This window comes from Mastigoproctus giganteus, chromosome 3 (assembly GCF_048544385.1).
Source record: "Mastigoproctus giganteus isolate SK-2022 chromosome 3, ASM4854438v1, whole genome shotgun sequence".
Taxonomy (NCBI): domain Eukaryota; kingdom Metazoa; phylum Arthropoda; class Arachnida; order Uropygi; family Thelyphonidae; genus Mastigoproctus; species Mastigoproctus giganteus.
The window spans coordinates 207,179,779-207,194,371 of record NC_143577.1 but is presented as its reverse complement, the minus strand read 5'-3'; the positions used below and the strand labels follow the sequence as shown (position 1 = coordinate 207,194,371).

Sequence of the window (14,593 nt, the reverse complement as noted above, 5' to 3'; positions counted from 1 at the left end):
AAGGAAAAATGGATGGAAGATCAGTGTGCAGAAATCGAAGACCTAATCAAGAAAAATGACAACTATAACCTGCACAAGAAGCTTAAAGAAGCTGGAAACATCTACAAACCGGCTCCTATCCCAAGTTTATATACGGACAACAATCAACCTATACTAAGCAAACAAGCCAAACTCGACACCTGGAAGAGCTATATATACAATCTGTTCGGCACCAACAGAAAACCGGCAGAAACGCAACAACAAACACAGGAAGACAATCTCCACATATTAACATCTGAAGTGGAACATGCCATCCGAATAACAAAGCCAGGCAAGGCCTGTGGACCTGATCAGATTCATGTGGAACTGCTGAAACAACTAGACTACAGCAACATCCAACAACTAACGAAATGGTTCAATCAAATCTACAACAACAACGACATTCCATCCGAATGGCTCCAATCCATCTTTGTGGCCCTACCAAAAAAGGCTACCAGCCGGAAATGCGAAGACTTCAGGCTGATCAGTCTAATGAGCCAGGTGCTAAAAGTCTTCCTCAAGGCGATTCAGCAAAGGATAAGATGTAAGTGCGAAAGTGCACTAGGAAACACACAGTTCGGATTCTGCAGGGGACTAGGCACCAGAGAAGCAATTTTCTGTTTACAAATATTGCTACAAAGGTGCTATGAACATCAAAAAGACGTGTATATATGTTTTATTGACTACGAGAAAGCCTTCGATTCAGTAGACCACGACCGCCTAATTGACCGACTGAGAAAACTTGGGCTTGAAAACAATGATATCAACTTTATTACAACTCTCTACTGGAATCAAACAGCCCGGCTTCGCTATGACAACGATCTGACAGACCCAATTCCAATAAAAAAAGGCGTCCGGCAAGGCTGTCCATTATCTCCCATTCTTTTTAACATCTATTCGGAAATGATCTTCGACCAAACACTGGCTGACAAGAACATCGGCATAAAAGTTAACGGACACTACATCAATAACTTAAGATATGCCGATGACACAGCACTAATAGCGGATTCAGAACAAGATTTACAGACCATCTTGAACGAAGTGGACATAGAAAGCCAAGCATGGGGGCTACGAATCAACAAAAAGAAAACAAAGGTGATGAAGGTCAGCAGGACTGCAAGCAAAATCACGATCAAACTAAACAACGAAAAATTAGAGCAAATACACCGCTTCAAGTATCTCGGAGTGCTCATTGATGACCAGCTGAACCATGAGGCCAAAATCAAAAGCAGAATTGAACAAGCCAGGCAGGCATTCACCAAATGGAGAACCCTCCTCACCGACAGAAGCTTGAACATCGTGCTCAAATTACGCACATTGAAATGCTACATCTGGCCAATACTGCTCTACGGTGTAGAAACCTGGACTCTAACATCAGCCACTACAAAAAAGCTCCAGGCCTTCGAAATGTGGCTCTACCGAAGAATGCTGAAAATTCCGTGGACAGCCAAGATAACCAACGCACAGGTCCTGCAGGACATGCACACGGAACGGGACCTGCTCAAAACCATCATCAGCAGGAAATGCAAATACCTAGGTCACATCGCTAGGAACCAACAAAAATATCACCTACTACCACTCATCCTGGAGGGAAAGATCGAAGGCAAGAAACGCCCAGGCAGACCGAAAATGGCATGGCTAGATAACATCAACACCTGGCTTCACATGACAACAGCACAAATTCTACACGCAGCGCTAGACAGAGAACAATATCAAAACGAAGTCGCAAACGCCATTCGGCAGCATTAAAGAAGAAGAAGAAGAAGATTACATAACAATACAAGATATGACCAATACACAATATACAAGGCCCACATACAATATACAAGAAGATCAATACAAGACAGGAGACCAACTGTTATTTTCAGTTATTTGAAGTTGCTGTTATTACCAAATATTTCCGTTTCATTTATCTTATTTATTTTTGTTGATATGGCTGTATTATAAGAAAATAGTTAACTTAATATCTGCATTCACTCTCTTTTCCTACTTCACTAATCCTTTTACTCGGGCCTGTTACAAATGAACAACTTGTAATCATAAATTTTCTGATTAATCCCTACTGCAACAGTTCAGCATACTTTCAGACTAATGACAAAGTACATTATAGCAGTTTGCACCCAAACTGACCTGTGACAATCTGTGTAGGATCATTTAAATTCCAATCCTATCCATAATTTGTGCAATACTCCTGATTTCATTATTAAATTTTAAAAAATATATTTCAATATAATACAAAAAAATATATATTTAACAAAATCAAATCCAGCAATTTTATTAGAAAAAGTATTTATCTAATTTAAATTTAACAACTTCTGTTGCCAAAGTTTCCAAAGTACTAGGTGACCAAAGTTTCTTTTGATTTCACTTATTTTCTTAATTTCTGGTCTCCATGTGATAGACTAAATTGTCATGCATACCTCAAATTGTTGCACTCTCCAAATTGTCACATACAGCTAACTGTCATGCACTGAATTGTCTTCCACCCAAATGATGTGATCCCACTATAGAACAGAAGACTGTGAAGAGTATGACTGATAGCCTCTATATGCAAATATAACAGGTGACCATTATATCATTCAGTGAATGCCTTGTTATGGGTGATCTCAATTTGTTCCTTACTGACTAGTACATGTGGTATTAAACTCACCATGGGGAAAAATTTTTTTAAATAAACCAAATGTGAACCCTACTGGCTTTCAACTTGCACAAAATTAAAAATTTCTGAGTTAACTCTAAATGAGGAACCACATAAAAATGGGACATCTGTTTATTTATAGTCTGACAATTTTCTTTTCTCCATTGTACAAACTGAAAAATGTGATTTTCCTCTGCAAAAGAGTATGCTGAATAAATCTGTGCACTGTGTGTTTTCTTGTACTCATAAAGTTGACTACAAAATTTAAATAGATATATTTCTGTACACAATATTTACAAGGTAAGAGTTTAAAAACAGCATATACAGAGTATAGAGTCATTATAACTTTTAAATGAAACTAATTTTTTGAACTTAATGAATAGTAAATAAATTTGATGAATTTGAGGTATTGCTCAAAACATCAAAGGCAGATATTGTTGGGATATCAGAGACGTGGTGTCACACAGATATAAGGGATGCAGAACTGGAATTTAAGGAGTACAACGTCTACAGAAAGGATAGACAGGATAGGAAGGGGGGAGGGTTATGCTATTAGTTAAGAAACACATAAAAAGCAAGGAAGTGAAGCCAGTCGACATCGCCGGACAGTGCAGTGTTGAGTCAGTTTGGTGTGACATAAGCATTGGGAGATCAAAATTGAGAGTAGGAGTGTGCTATAGGCCTAATGACTCTGATGAGTATAATAAGGAACTGTACAGGGAAATAGAGTGGGCCAGTAAATCAGAGAGTCTTATAATGGGAGATTTTAATTTCCCAGATATTGACTGGAATTTGGGGGCTGGTTACTCACACACTAGCAGGGCTTTTGTGGATTTATTGGATGATTGTTTTCTACATCAGCATGTTCGGGAGGCAACTAGAGGGAGTAATACTCTTGATTTGATTATCAGCAGTGATTCTTCATGCATTAAGAATCTGCAGATAAATGAACCACTAGGTGGCAGTGATCACAGTGTGCTGAAGTGGGATTTACTCAAAGAGGTAACTACCATTAGGGGTAAAGGGAAGGGTTATTGCTTCCGTAAAGGCGACTACGATGGACTGAGACAGTATTTAAATTCTATACAGTGGGACCAACTGATGATGTTACCAACAGCAAATTCAAAATGGGAAGCATTCAAAGAACTTATCTTGGAAGCTACTAGGCTTTACATACCAACTAAGAAATATTGTTCAAGGTTTAGGCCAAAATGGATGTCAGATGAACTAATGAGGCATATGGCAGAGAAGAAAAATGCATGGGATACTTACAAATTAACACATGACACAGAAGCCTATGATAGATACAAGTTGATATGCAACCAAGTTACAAAGGAGGTTAGGCAGGCAAAGGCAGATTACGAGAAATCCTTGGCAAGGGATGCAAAGAAAAACAGCAAAGAGTTCTTTACTTATGTTAACTCTAGAAGGAAGGGGATGAATCAGATTGGTCCACTTGATATTGATGGGTCAACTGTTGATGATCCTGCTCAGGTAGCTAACAAACTAAATGAATATTTTGCATCGACATTCACACATGAGGAGTTATTCAGCAAGGGGAATGCCAGAGGTGTATTCAACTCTAGCAGTAAGCTACAGAACCTTGAAATAACTGGGAGTAAGGTGGAGGAGAAACTGTTGAAGATAAACACAAGAAAGGCACCCGGGTAGGATGGGATCTATCCAGTTATATTAAAGGAGGCAGCAAAAGAAGTAAGCAAACCCTTAGCCATAATTATGAGAGCTTCCTTGGACTCAGGGGAGGTACCCATAGACTGGAAATGTGCAAATGTGACCCCAATTCACAAAGGAGGATCAAAGGCTGACACAAGTAATTATAGACCTGTGAGCTTAACTTCTGTTCCAGGAAAATTAATGGAGGCACTGGTTAAAGAAGCACTGCAGGATCATTTAGACAAGACTTCAGTTATAGCTCAGACACAGCATGGTTTTGTTAAGGGGAAGTCTTGCCTGACCAACTTGATTGGATATTATGATGCAGTCACAAAAGAACTGGATGCAGGGAATAACTTTGATATTATATACTTGGATCTTAGAAAGGCTTTTGATACTGTTGCACATGGAAGACTGCTACACAAATTGGAGCAGTGTGACATTGGAGGCAAATTGCTGCTATGGATAAAGGGGTGGTTGAGGGGGAGAAGACAGAGAGTGGTAATCAATGGACACTGCTCATCGTGGACTAATGTTATTAGTGGAGTCCCTCAGGGCTCAGTGTTGGGTCCATTATTGTTTTCTGTATTTATAAATGATATTGATGATGGTATATCAAGCTTAATGTCCAAGTTTGCAGATGATACAAAGGTTGGCAGGGTTGTCAAGGACACTACTGACACTATGCTGCTGCAACAGGATCTGGAAAGGTTGAGCAGATGGGCTGAGAGGTGGCAAATGAAGTTTAACATTGACAAATGTAAAGTACTACACATGGGAAACAGCAACCCCAGAGCAACGTATCAACTCTGTGGTACTACACTGACAGTGGTAGAGAATGAAAGGGACTTGGGGGTGGTTGTGCAGGCAGATATGAAGTTCTCTGAGCAGTGCAGAGCTGCAAGAGTAGCTCATGGAGTATTGTCAATGATATACAGGAATTTTTCCAGCAGGGATAAGGAGGTGATTATTCCATTGTATAAGGCAATGGTCAGGTCACACCTAGAGTACTGTATACAGGTCTGGAGGCCTCATTTCAAGAAGGATGCAGAGCTGCTGGAACGAGTACAGAGAAGGGCAACAAGATTAGTGAATGGAACAAAGGGGTGCTCTTACGAAGAAAGGCTTAAGTTTTGCAAATTACAGTGTCTGGAGACTAGGCACCAGCGAGGTGATCTGATAGAGGTGTATAAAGCCTTGAATGGTTTAAGCATGCTCAATGCTGATGGGATTCTTCCTCTAGCTCAGAAAAATCACCTCTGAGGGCATAAATTCAAATTGAGGAAAGACAGATGTAGGATAGACGTGAGGAAATTTGCCTTTAGCCAGCGGGTGGTTGGTTGGTGGAACAGACTTCCATCCCTTGTGGTGGAGGTTGATAGCCTAAATAAGTTTAAGGCTCAGCTGGACAGGTATTTGGAACGAACAGAGGGGTGAAGTGGAAGTGGGTTTTTTTTTTTTTTTTTTTTTTTTTGGCTGATGCTGCATAAGCTTGCTTTCTTGCATCAAATGCCTCTACTAATGCTAATGCTAACTTGAATGGTGGCCAACTTAAAATTAAGTGCTAAGTTTGTTTATAACAGACTTTTTACAAATATTTTGAAAATCATTTAAAACATTTTTCTTACTAGCTAAGTTCAGAAACAAAGCCAACATAATGTTTGCTTTTCATTTATGTAGTTTCTTCACAGGACACAATATATTTTTTTGTCAGTTCAGAATCTATACTGGCAGTTTCTTTCATATCAAGAAAAGATTTTTTTCTTCCCAGACTGCTTTATCTTCAGTGGATCACAAGGAGATTTTTTTCAGGTTAGTGAAATTATATCCTACCTAAGATACTAACAACTTTATGACAGAGAATTGCTCTTCCAATATATTCCATTTTTATATTTCTTGGTATCAAAGAGAACAGAATTTACATTAAAAAAATACACCAATTTCTTTTTTGTCTTAATACATACTCAATGATCCTGGAATCTATCCATAATAGAACTGGACATATTAACTCATATTTGTCTATATATAATAACATTTAGTAACATAATAAACATTGCCTTTTTGTTCCATGAAACTTTCCTTTTTGATATGGTAAAAATCGCATTTAACTTTTAATTCCCTATCTTTTATTTTTCTACTCAAGCACACCCTGCAATTGCATGCATGTCAGAGTTTTATACAAATGAAAAGTGAAAGCAACTGTTTGTGACAACGATCCTTAAACATGAATAGATAAAGTTAATACTGAAACATGTGAATGATGCTGAATTAAATAAAACAGCATCATAAGATTGATACATTTTAGATAATAACAGTCTTAACATAGATATCTAATAGAGATTTCTCATATTTGTATTTTCTATAAGTAACAGATTTTTCAATTCTTCTATTTGTGCCTAAAAAAGATGGAAGTCAGATAAGAAAGCGTTCAAAAGTTCCAATAAAGCATTGACTTTCCTCACAGGCAAAGGTTAAGCAAATATTAAACAAATTATTAAAGAGGATGATTAAAGGTGGTACTTCGTATTACACAAGTATATGAAGTACAGGAATACCTCGCATAGCGCAGTTTCAAACAGCACGGGTTTCGCTATAGCGTGGTTTACAAATTGAAAAAATATTAACTGCGTTACCACCAATACATTTGATATGTATGTATGTATTATAACGCCAGCACGTAAGCCAATGCGTTATGGATTCAAGCCACGCTGACTGTGGCCACAACTCCCATTATATACGGATTCTGCTAGCTTTGATAGATTAGTAAACACTAGATTCCGAGCGGTGAGGTCATTGATTGTGCGTAAGCTGTACAAATATTTTTTGCTGTGTATTTTTATTAAAGATTATTTTTTAAAAACGTTACACCTTTATACGCAAATATGAGTGGAAAGAAGAAATGTAATGGCACCGAGCGTTCTTATAGATCCAGACATCGAACAAGGTATGAAAGTAAGGTAGGCATTGCAAAATGACATTCGATGTTATAAAGAGATGTATGCAGATAAAAAGAAGAAAAAAACTGTGCAAACTAAGCTGATCAGTTATTTTTCAAAATAAAAATACAGTGCATACTTCACTTATATTCTTTTGGTATGTACACACTGCAATAAAAATCATTTGTACTGTATTTACTAGTATTTTTAATTTTTATCATTTTAGTTTTTTTTGCAAGAATTTCGTGTGCATCAATTTATAGTAAACAAACACCTATATATTTTTCCAACTTGACTCATATAATCAAGTCGTTGGAATGTGTTACATTAAAATACATACTAATAATACCTCGATCAGTGCAGTACTTTTTTGGCATGAATTAACCGCGCTATGCGAGGTATTCCTGTACCACCTTTGAATCGAAAGGAATCAGAGCAAATGATCAGGGCAACTGAGGTGAGTTTTTTTTTTGTTGTTGATGCCATATAACCTTGCTTCCTTGCATCACAAGCCACTACTAATATTAGTACTAATACTAAATATAGACTGTACTATAGAAAGTTTTCTGTTAGCCAAAAAGAACTGATAATTATTGGATGTTTTCTTCATGAGTAGTGAGGCTGACAGCTTCAGAAAATACAAAGGTCAGTTGGATTGGTACCTATGTAAGGAATGCATAGGGAGTTCTTTTCTTTTTTGTTTGGCTGGTGTATCAAAAACTTGGCTTTTTTTTTGTACTACCACATGGCTAATACTAATTCATTTTTTCAGGTTAGTAAAATTATATGCTGGGCATGCTTCAGTGGAAACATAAGTAGAAAAACAGTTCATCTATTCTAGATCTCATTTAGTCACTGAAAATTTGAAAATTCTAATTTGCAAATGTAGGTAAAAAGGTAATATAGCATAATCTAATTCATTATTCTTAAATATTTCTAATTAAATATATGAAACTAAAATTTTACAGCTTCATAGTAATATATTGCAATTACTTTTCTTCTTCAATGCAAGTAATCAGTGGCTGTCCCAGCCAGTTCTCCAAGTTTTCAGGTATCTCTAGCTGCGCTTCCTAAAAGAAAAGAAAATGAAATAAAACAAAACATGGTTATGCTTTATAGTTCCTCTATTGAAGACTATTTAGATTAATTTTATTAACTTTTTGTTCTCTTACTGTTCCAAATCTGTCTTGAGGGTGATAAATTTATGTTAATGATAGCAGGGTGTCTCAAAATTGACAAACCATGGAGGAATACAGGTGTTTTTAATTGTTTTTAAATTTTTTTTTAAAACCACTTTTTGCAAATTTAATTTTCATAGGATTGAAAGAAAACTGAAACTGGAAGAAAGATTTACTAATAATAACATTTGTGAAAAAAAAAGGAAATGTTAAACAACCACAGTGCAAATACAGCAAATTCCTGCTGTCTTTTTTATGCTAAACTTGGCAAAGTACAAGTCTGTTCCTATGTATCAAACCAAATTAAAATGTGAAATAAACTGAAATGAAATAAGGAAGACCACGCAAAGCAACATTTTCCAATATCAGAACAAACAAATGACCCACCCTGACCCACTGAAATGCATGCCCACACCCACAAAAGAACGAGCACCACTTTTTTACAACTACTACCTCTTCAAGGGAATATCAGCTTTTGTTAACTCCAAAAAGGATCTTTTTTTTTTTTTTCAGTCATTAACTGTTACCCAACAAAGTGTCAATGGGTGATGTCCCTATACAATTCAAACTCAGATAATAAACAATAAATAGAACTCAAACTTACGAAGTGAAAGGTTTGTCATGGCCATGGCCCTCTACAGGTTAAACAAGTAATGGACAGCAGGAATTTTGGTCTTTGTAATGTAGTTTAGTGTTTCTTTTTTCATAAGTATTAATAATATTAACACATTAGTCCCTTATAGTAAAGTATAGCGAATTTATATACAGACGTGAAACAGTCATATTGGTATCTCCCTCCCCTTCTTTGATTTAACCGACACAATATGAGTAAACAATAAGATTGGAAGATTTAAAATAATAATACAAACAAGAAAGAACAGACATAATTAAATAACCCCATTTTGATTCTTATAATGCCAAATGACGTGAAGACAAGGATGGCCATTACCACATTGTGATCTGAAGTACCTAGAGGCCTATTAACATTGACTGCATACTTTGAAGCATTTTGTTCAGGAAGAGATCAAGTGTGTTTGGCATGTGATTAGGATTGTCTGGTATTCTTGAAAACATGAAAACAAAAATAAAAACAACACGAAGCCTTGAACGGCCATGAAAGAGAGAGAAAGAGAGTGAGAGAGCGAGAGAGGGCCTCCACTGGAGAGAGAGAGAGAATATACTGTCACTGTATACTCTTCAAAGTATACAGTGACAGTATACTTTGAAGAGTTGTTCGCTAGTGAGGAAAACATAAAGAGTGTTGGGTATATGGTTAAATTGTTTGGTATTCTATTAGGTAAATTAACAACCTTGTCCTTCGTTCTGCAGTGGAAGTTTACTACCTTCATTTGCAAAACATTTTATGGTACCCACCTTAGTGCCTGATATCAGGCACTAAGGTGGAGATGAGTGGTGCTATACAATTTTTTGCAAATGAAGGTAGCAAACTTCCACTGCAGAATGAAGGACAAGATTATTAATTTACCTAATAGAATATCAAACAATCTTAACCACATACTCAACACGCTATGTTTTCCTTACCAACAAACAACCCTTCAAAGTAGTACACTGTCACTGGTAAAGGCCTTCTCTCCAGTGGAGCCTTCCTCTCCCTCTCTCTCATGGCCATTCACAGCCTCGTGCTGTTTTTATTTTTGTTTTCAAAAATGATCACTCAGCTAAGAGGGTTTGTTTCCAAACCCTCTTAGCTGAGCGGTCAGGAGTGCGAGTGCTGTAGCACACGATCTTTAAGTGGACTGTGATTCAAGCCTGTGACTGCTAAATACGATTAATGCTTGTATTGGTTGGTTTATTGTAAAACTCCACTGACTTGGTGGTCATGCCAGTATAAACAAGAACATTTTTTTTTAATGTAATGAATTATCAGTACTCTCTACTATCACATATGTTACAAGTAAACTTTTAGTAACACAACATATAAAAAAACAAATTCCATTGTTAACATGTGCTATAGCAAAACACATCCCGTCATTTAATAACTGCAAAAACTTCAGTATTTTGACCAGCTAGGTCTGTCACATAACTAGATTTTTTTTTTATGAAATCCCCAAACATGAGAGGTATTAGAACCTATAGTACTTACTACTGTGCAAGGGTTGAAGGATGAAAAGATGAAAGAACACTTGTTGATATTAGACTTGAACTTTTGCAGATTGTAATTTTCGAGAAACATGTATGAAGGAAGGTTGTTCCAGAAAACGGAAGTTGAACAAATAAATGAGAAAGAAGAAAAGTTGGATCTGCGAGTTTGAAGTTAGACAGTAAAAGGATATATACTGGTTGTGTCATGTGTTCGGATTCCTTTGGAGGAAAAAGTGGGAATTATAGAAGCCAATTCGGAAGAATTGTGTCCACAGAAGTATCTACAAAAAAGCCATGCAGCAGAAACAGAATGTCTATGAGAAAAAGAGTGGAGACTGTTACAGATGAGTTATTAATTAACCTAACTTCCCTCTTTTGAATGGAATCTTTTTCCATTGAATTTGTCCATAAATGGGTAACATAAGCCAGAATATCACCAGTGGAATGACACTGACGGAATCCATACTGGCAATCGTTGATCAGATGGAAGGTTTCTAGATAGTTTAAGAGTTGGCAGTTAATTGATTTCTCTATTACTTTAGAAAGAATAGAAATGCAATGGGACAATAATTGGATGGGAGGGATTTGTCACCCTTTTTAGGAACAGGATAGGAATGAGCAACTTTCCAAGAAGGAAAAAGACCTTTGAAATAAGAAAGAGAAGGAAGTGACACAGAGCAAGAGTAAGTTCAGCAGGACAGGTTTTGAGAACAAGTGGAGAAATACTATCAGGACCTGGAGCTTTCTTAGCATCAAGATTGATCAAAATCCTTCTGATATCCCTTTGACGTTAGACCAAAGGAGGCACTGAATGGAGCGTACTGGAAATGGTGGGAGATGGTTTACCAAGATCATCACTACATGAGTTGAAAGAAAAATAGGATGCTACCAGGTCAGCTTTATCTTTGGCTGAAGTGACAATAAAATCAACTTGTTTTGACAGAGATGGGTAGAAGCTGAAGCCAGTAGACTCTGGCAAGAGACGAGAATGCTCTGCTGCCATATGGAAAGAAGCAGGTTTTCTACTCTTAGCCTGTTTGAAATCTAGTTTGGACTTGTTAATAACTGCTTTATGATTGTTGTGAACAAATTATGATATGCAACATTCTTCTCTTGAACAGCTTTAAATTTATTAAAAAACTAAAGTTTATATAAAGGACAAGATTTTAAGGTGGAGTATGGAATAAAGGATTCAATCCCTACGAGAATAATTTCACTGACATAATCTGGACAAACTTTGACATCGGAAGATTTGAAACAGTAGTCCGACCAAGGAAAAGAAATCTCGCAGATCATTCTATTTTGCATTGTAATGCCAAACAATACGAGGTTGAGAGTGGCCACGAGAGAAAGGCTCCACTGGAGAACAGACCATCACCTAGTAGTGATCCAAGGCGCTTAGAGGACCACTCACCTCAACCATGTACTTAGAAGAGTTGTTTGTGAGAAAAAGATCAAGTGTGTTGACTGTGTGGTTAGGATTGTCTGATATTCTAGTTTGAAAATGAACAATCTGTATAAGGTCATTGCAAAAACCTCAGCATCTTGGTCTATATGAGCAGAAAAAGGAAGCGAGCTGGAGTTGTGAACATTAAAATCACCAAGGAAAATTAACTCACTGTTAAAAAAGTTGGACTGGAGAAAGTCAAGTTTCAAAGAGTTCCAAGTGATTAGTGGAGTTGGGAGAACGATATAGGCAACAGATGAATTTGATAGAATGTGGCAGAGAGATTTTAAGGCAGCGAAGACTAAAAAGAGGAGATTCCAAATTACTAAGTCTCTGACAGGGAATATCAGAGTAGACATATGCGCAAGTATCACCTTTGAAGTGAAAGGAATCGTACAGCAAGTAATGAGGGCAACTGAGATGAGCAGTGACTGAATCAACTGATATTTGGGATTCTGTCAGAAAAAGTATGTGAAGTTTGGCAGACTGTAAGTGGAAATGGACATCATTGAGTTTGGAGCTGATACCACATATATTTGTGAAATATACGATGAAGTGTTTTTGTGAGGTTTAGATCTTTTCACAGAGAAGTTTGTTCTAATAGTTTGACTATTCATGGGTGTATTCAGTAGTAACAAAAAGTAGGGAGGACAAATTGTATGATGTAATGAAATATTTGGATATGGCATACACAAAGCAAGAATATACCCAGCTGCTTGACATAATGTGGCCTCAACAATGTCCCTTCAGCATATACACTACTCCAACTCCTTACAGTCACTATCTGGCAGAGTAGAGGCAGTGAGATTATACACTAGCTAATCCAGAAACCTCCTAAAGAGTTACCAATAGGTTGGGTCTGGTGGACTATCTAGCAGCTGGCCTGCAAAACCCATGTTAGAGCTATACCCTTGAAATGTAAGCAAGATTGGATCTCACCATGATGTCCATCATAACCCCAAAAGATATCAATCATACTGCATGCAGGAAGAGGTGAGGGGCAGTTGCTGGAGCTTTGCTGGAGACTAAACATGGGTTCTACCACTTCAAGCCTCCAATAAGCAAAGTGGTGGTATTGCACTGGTCGATGAGAATAATCTAAAACCTAGTATTGCCTGGTAACACAGAAGGAAGGCATTCTTCTGTGTGGGTTGGGCACCACACCTCGACCCCTGCTTAAATTGGTTCGCACCTGGGTGGTTACCTACAGTGTGCTAAGTGCCATATTTCAGTATTTCAGGGCTTGCACATGGGGGTTATATCCAGTGTTACTAACAGTCCCACATCGTGAAAATGGTAAGCAGAGAATTTGGCTGTCGCAGGCTTTCACCAAAATTAGGCCCACTTGACTTGAGTGTCACCCGAATATCAGTTCCATCAGAATTTTAGACTGCCAGATAGCAAGCACAGCTTGACATATCTGAGAGAATGTCTGTGATTGCCTTAAGGATCAAACTGAAGACAGCAGTAGTTCAGAACATTAAAAGGAAATTTCTCTCTTTAGAGAACATTGCATTTCAAGAAAAGGAAGTTTAAAAAGTTTGTAATTTGTGGAATTGGGAGAATGATAGAGGTAACATACAAATTCAACAGAATTTTTTTTTTTTTTTTTTTTTTAATGAAAACCCCAAACATGAAAGGTATCAAAACCTATAGTACTTAGTACTGTGCATGGGTTGAAGGAGAAGTATGGGGGGTGGGGGATGCCGGAAACTTTGCTCTAGAGACTAAACATGGATTTCAGCAGTTCAAGCCTCCAATAAGCAAACTGGTAGCATTTCACCAGTTGATGAAAGTCATCTACCACCTACAATGTCATTGTAAAGAGACTTTAAGCCAGAGGAGATAAAAAAAGAGAGTCTGGGAAATCTCTGAATATCAGAGGAGATAGTTACACAAGTATATGAGGTACCACCTTTGAATTTAAAGTAATCATAGAGCAAGTGATCAGGACAGTTGATTTGAATGGTGGTCGAGGCAACCAATAATGAGATTCTGTGAGAAAAAGTAAGTGGACCTTAGCAGATTATAGATGGAAATCGACGTCAAGATTGGAAATGAGACCACATATATTTGTGAAATGAATGAGGAAGGTTTTGATCTTTTTGTAGATAACTTTGTTGTATTAATTTGCCTATTTGTAGTGCATTGAGTAGATAAAGTAAAAGCAGAGAGAGCAAAACGAGTGAATTAATGAAATTTTTGGATTTAGTGTATACTGCACAAATATACCTGGCTCGTTGATATAATGGCCATGACAGTGGCTCCCATCTGTTGTAGGTATCTGTTATACCTGTTGTAGGTGATTAATGTGAAGTTTGATCCAGTGTACTCTCCAGCAGCTGGCTTGTAAAAATTGTTTTATAGCTGCATCCATCAAAATCTCAAACCATATCCTAAACACGGGTTTCACCACTTCAGGCCTCCAATAAGCAAAGTGATGGTATTGCACTAGGTGATGGGGGGGGGGTCACCTACCACCTAGTTCTGTCTGGTAACACAGAGTATCAGCCAATCCTTTCTTCTTCGGTGCCTCCGTAGCCAGGTGGGCAGGAGCAGCAGTGTGTGTAGCACATACTTCTTGATTAGACCGTGGTTC

At 37.4% G+C, this 14,593-nt stretch overlaps 1 protein-coding gene across 1 annotated transcript in view; it reads right to left on the bottom strand.

Moving 5' to 3' along the window:
* LOC150088631 (uncharacterized) overlaps nucleotides 1-14,593 on the bottom strand; it is a 178,780-nt gene that overhangs the window by 118,314 nt on the left and 45,873 nt on the right. Inside the window, exon 7 of the mRNA XM_090370272.1 lies at nucleotides 8,260-8,336. Within this exon, the coding sequence (XP_090226398.1) occupies nucleotides 8,260-8,336 (77 nt within the window). The remainder of the gene's footprint in view (nucleotides 1-8,259; nucleotides 8,337-14,593) is intronic.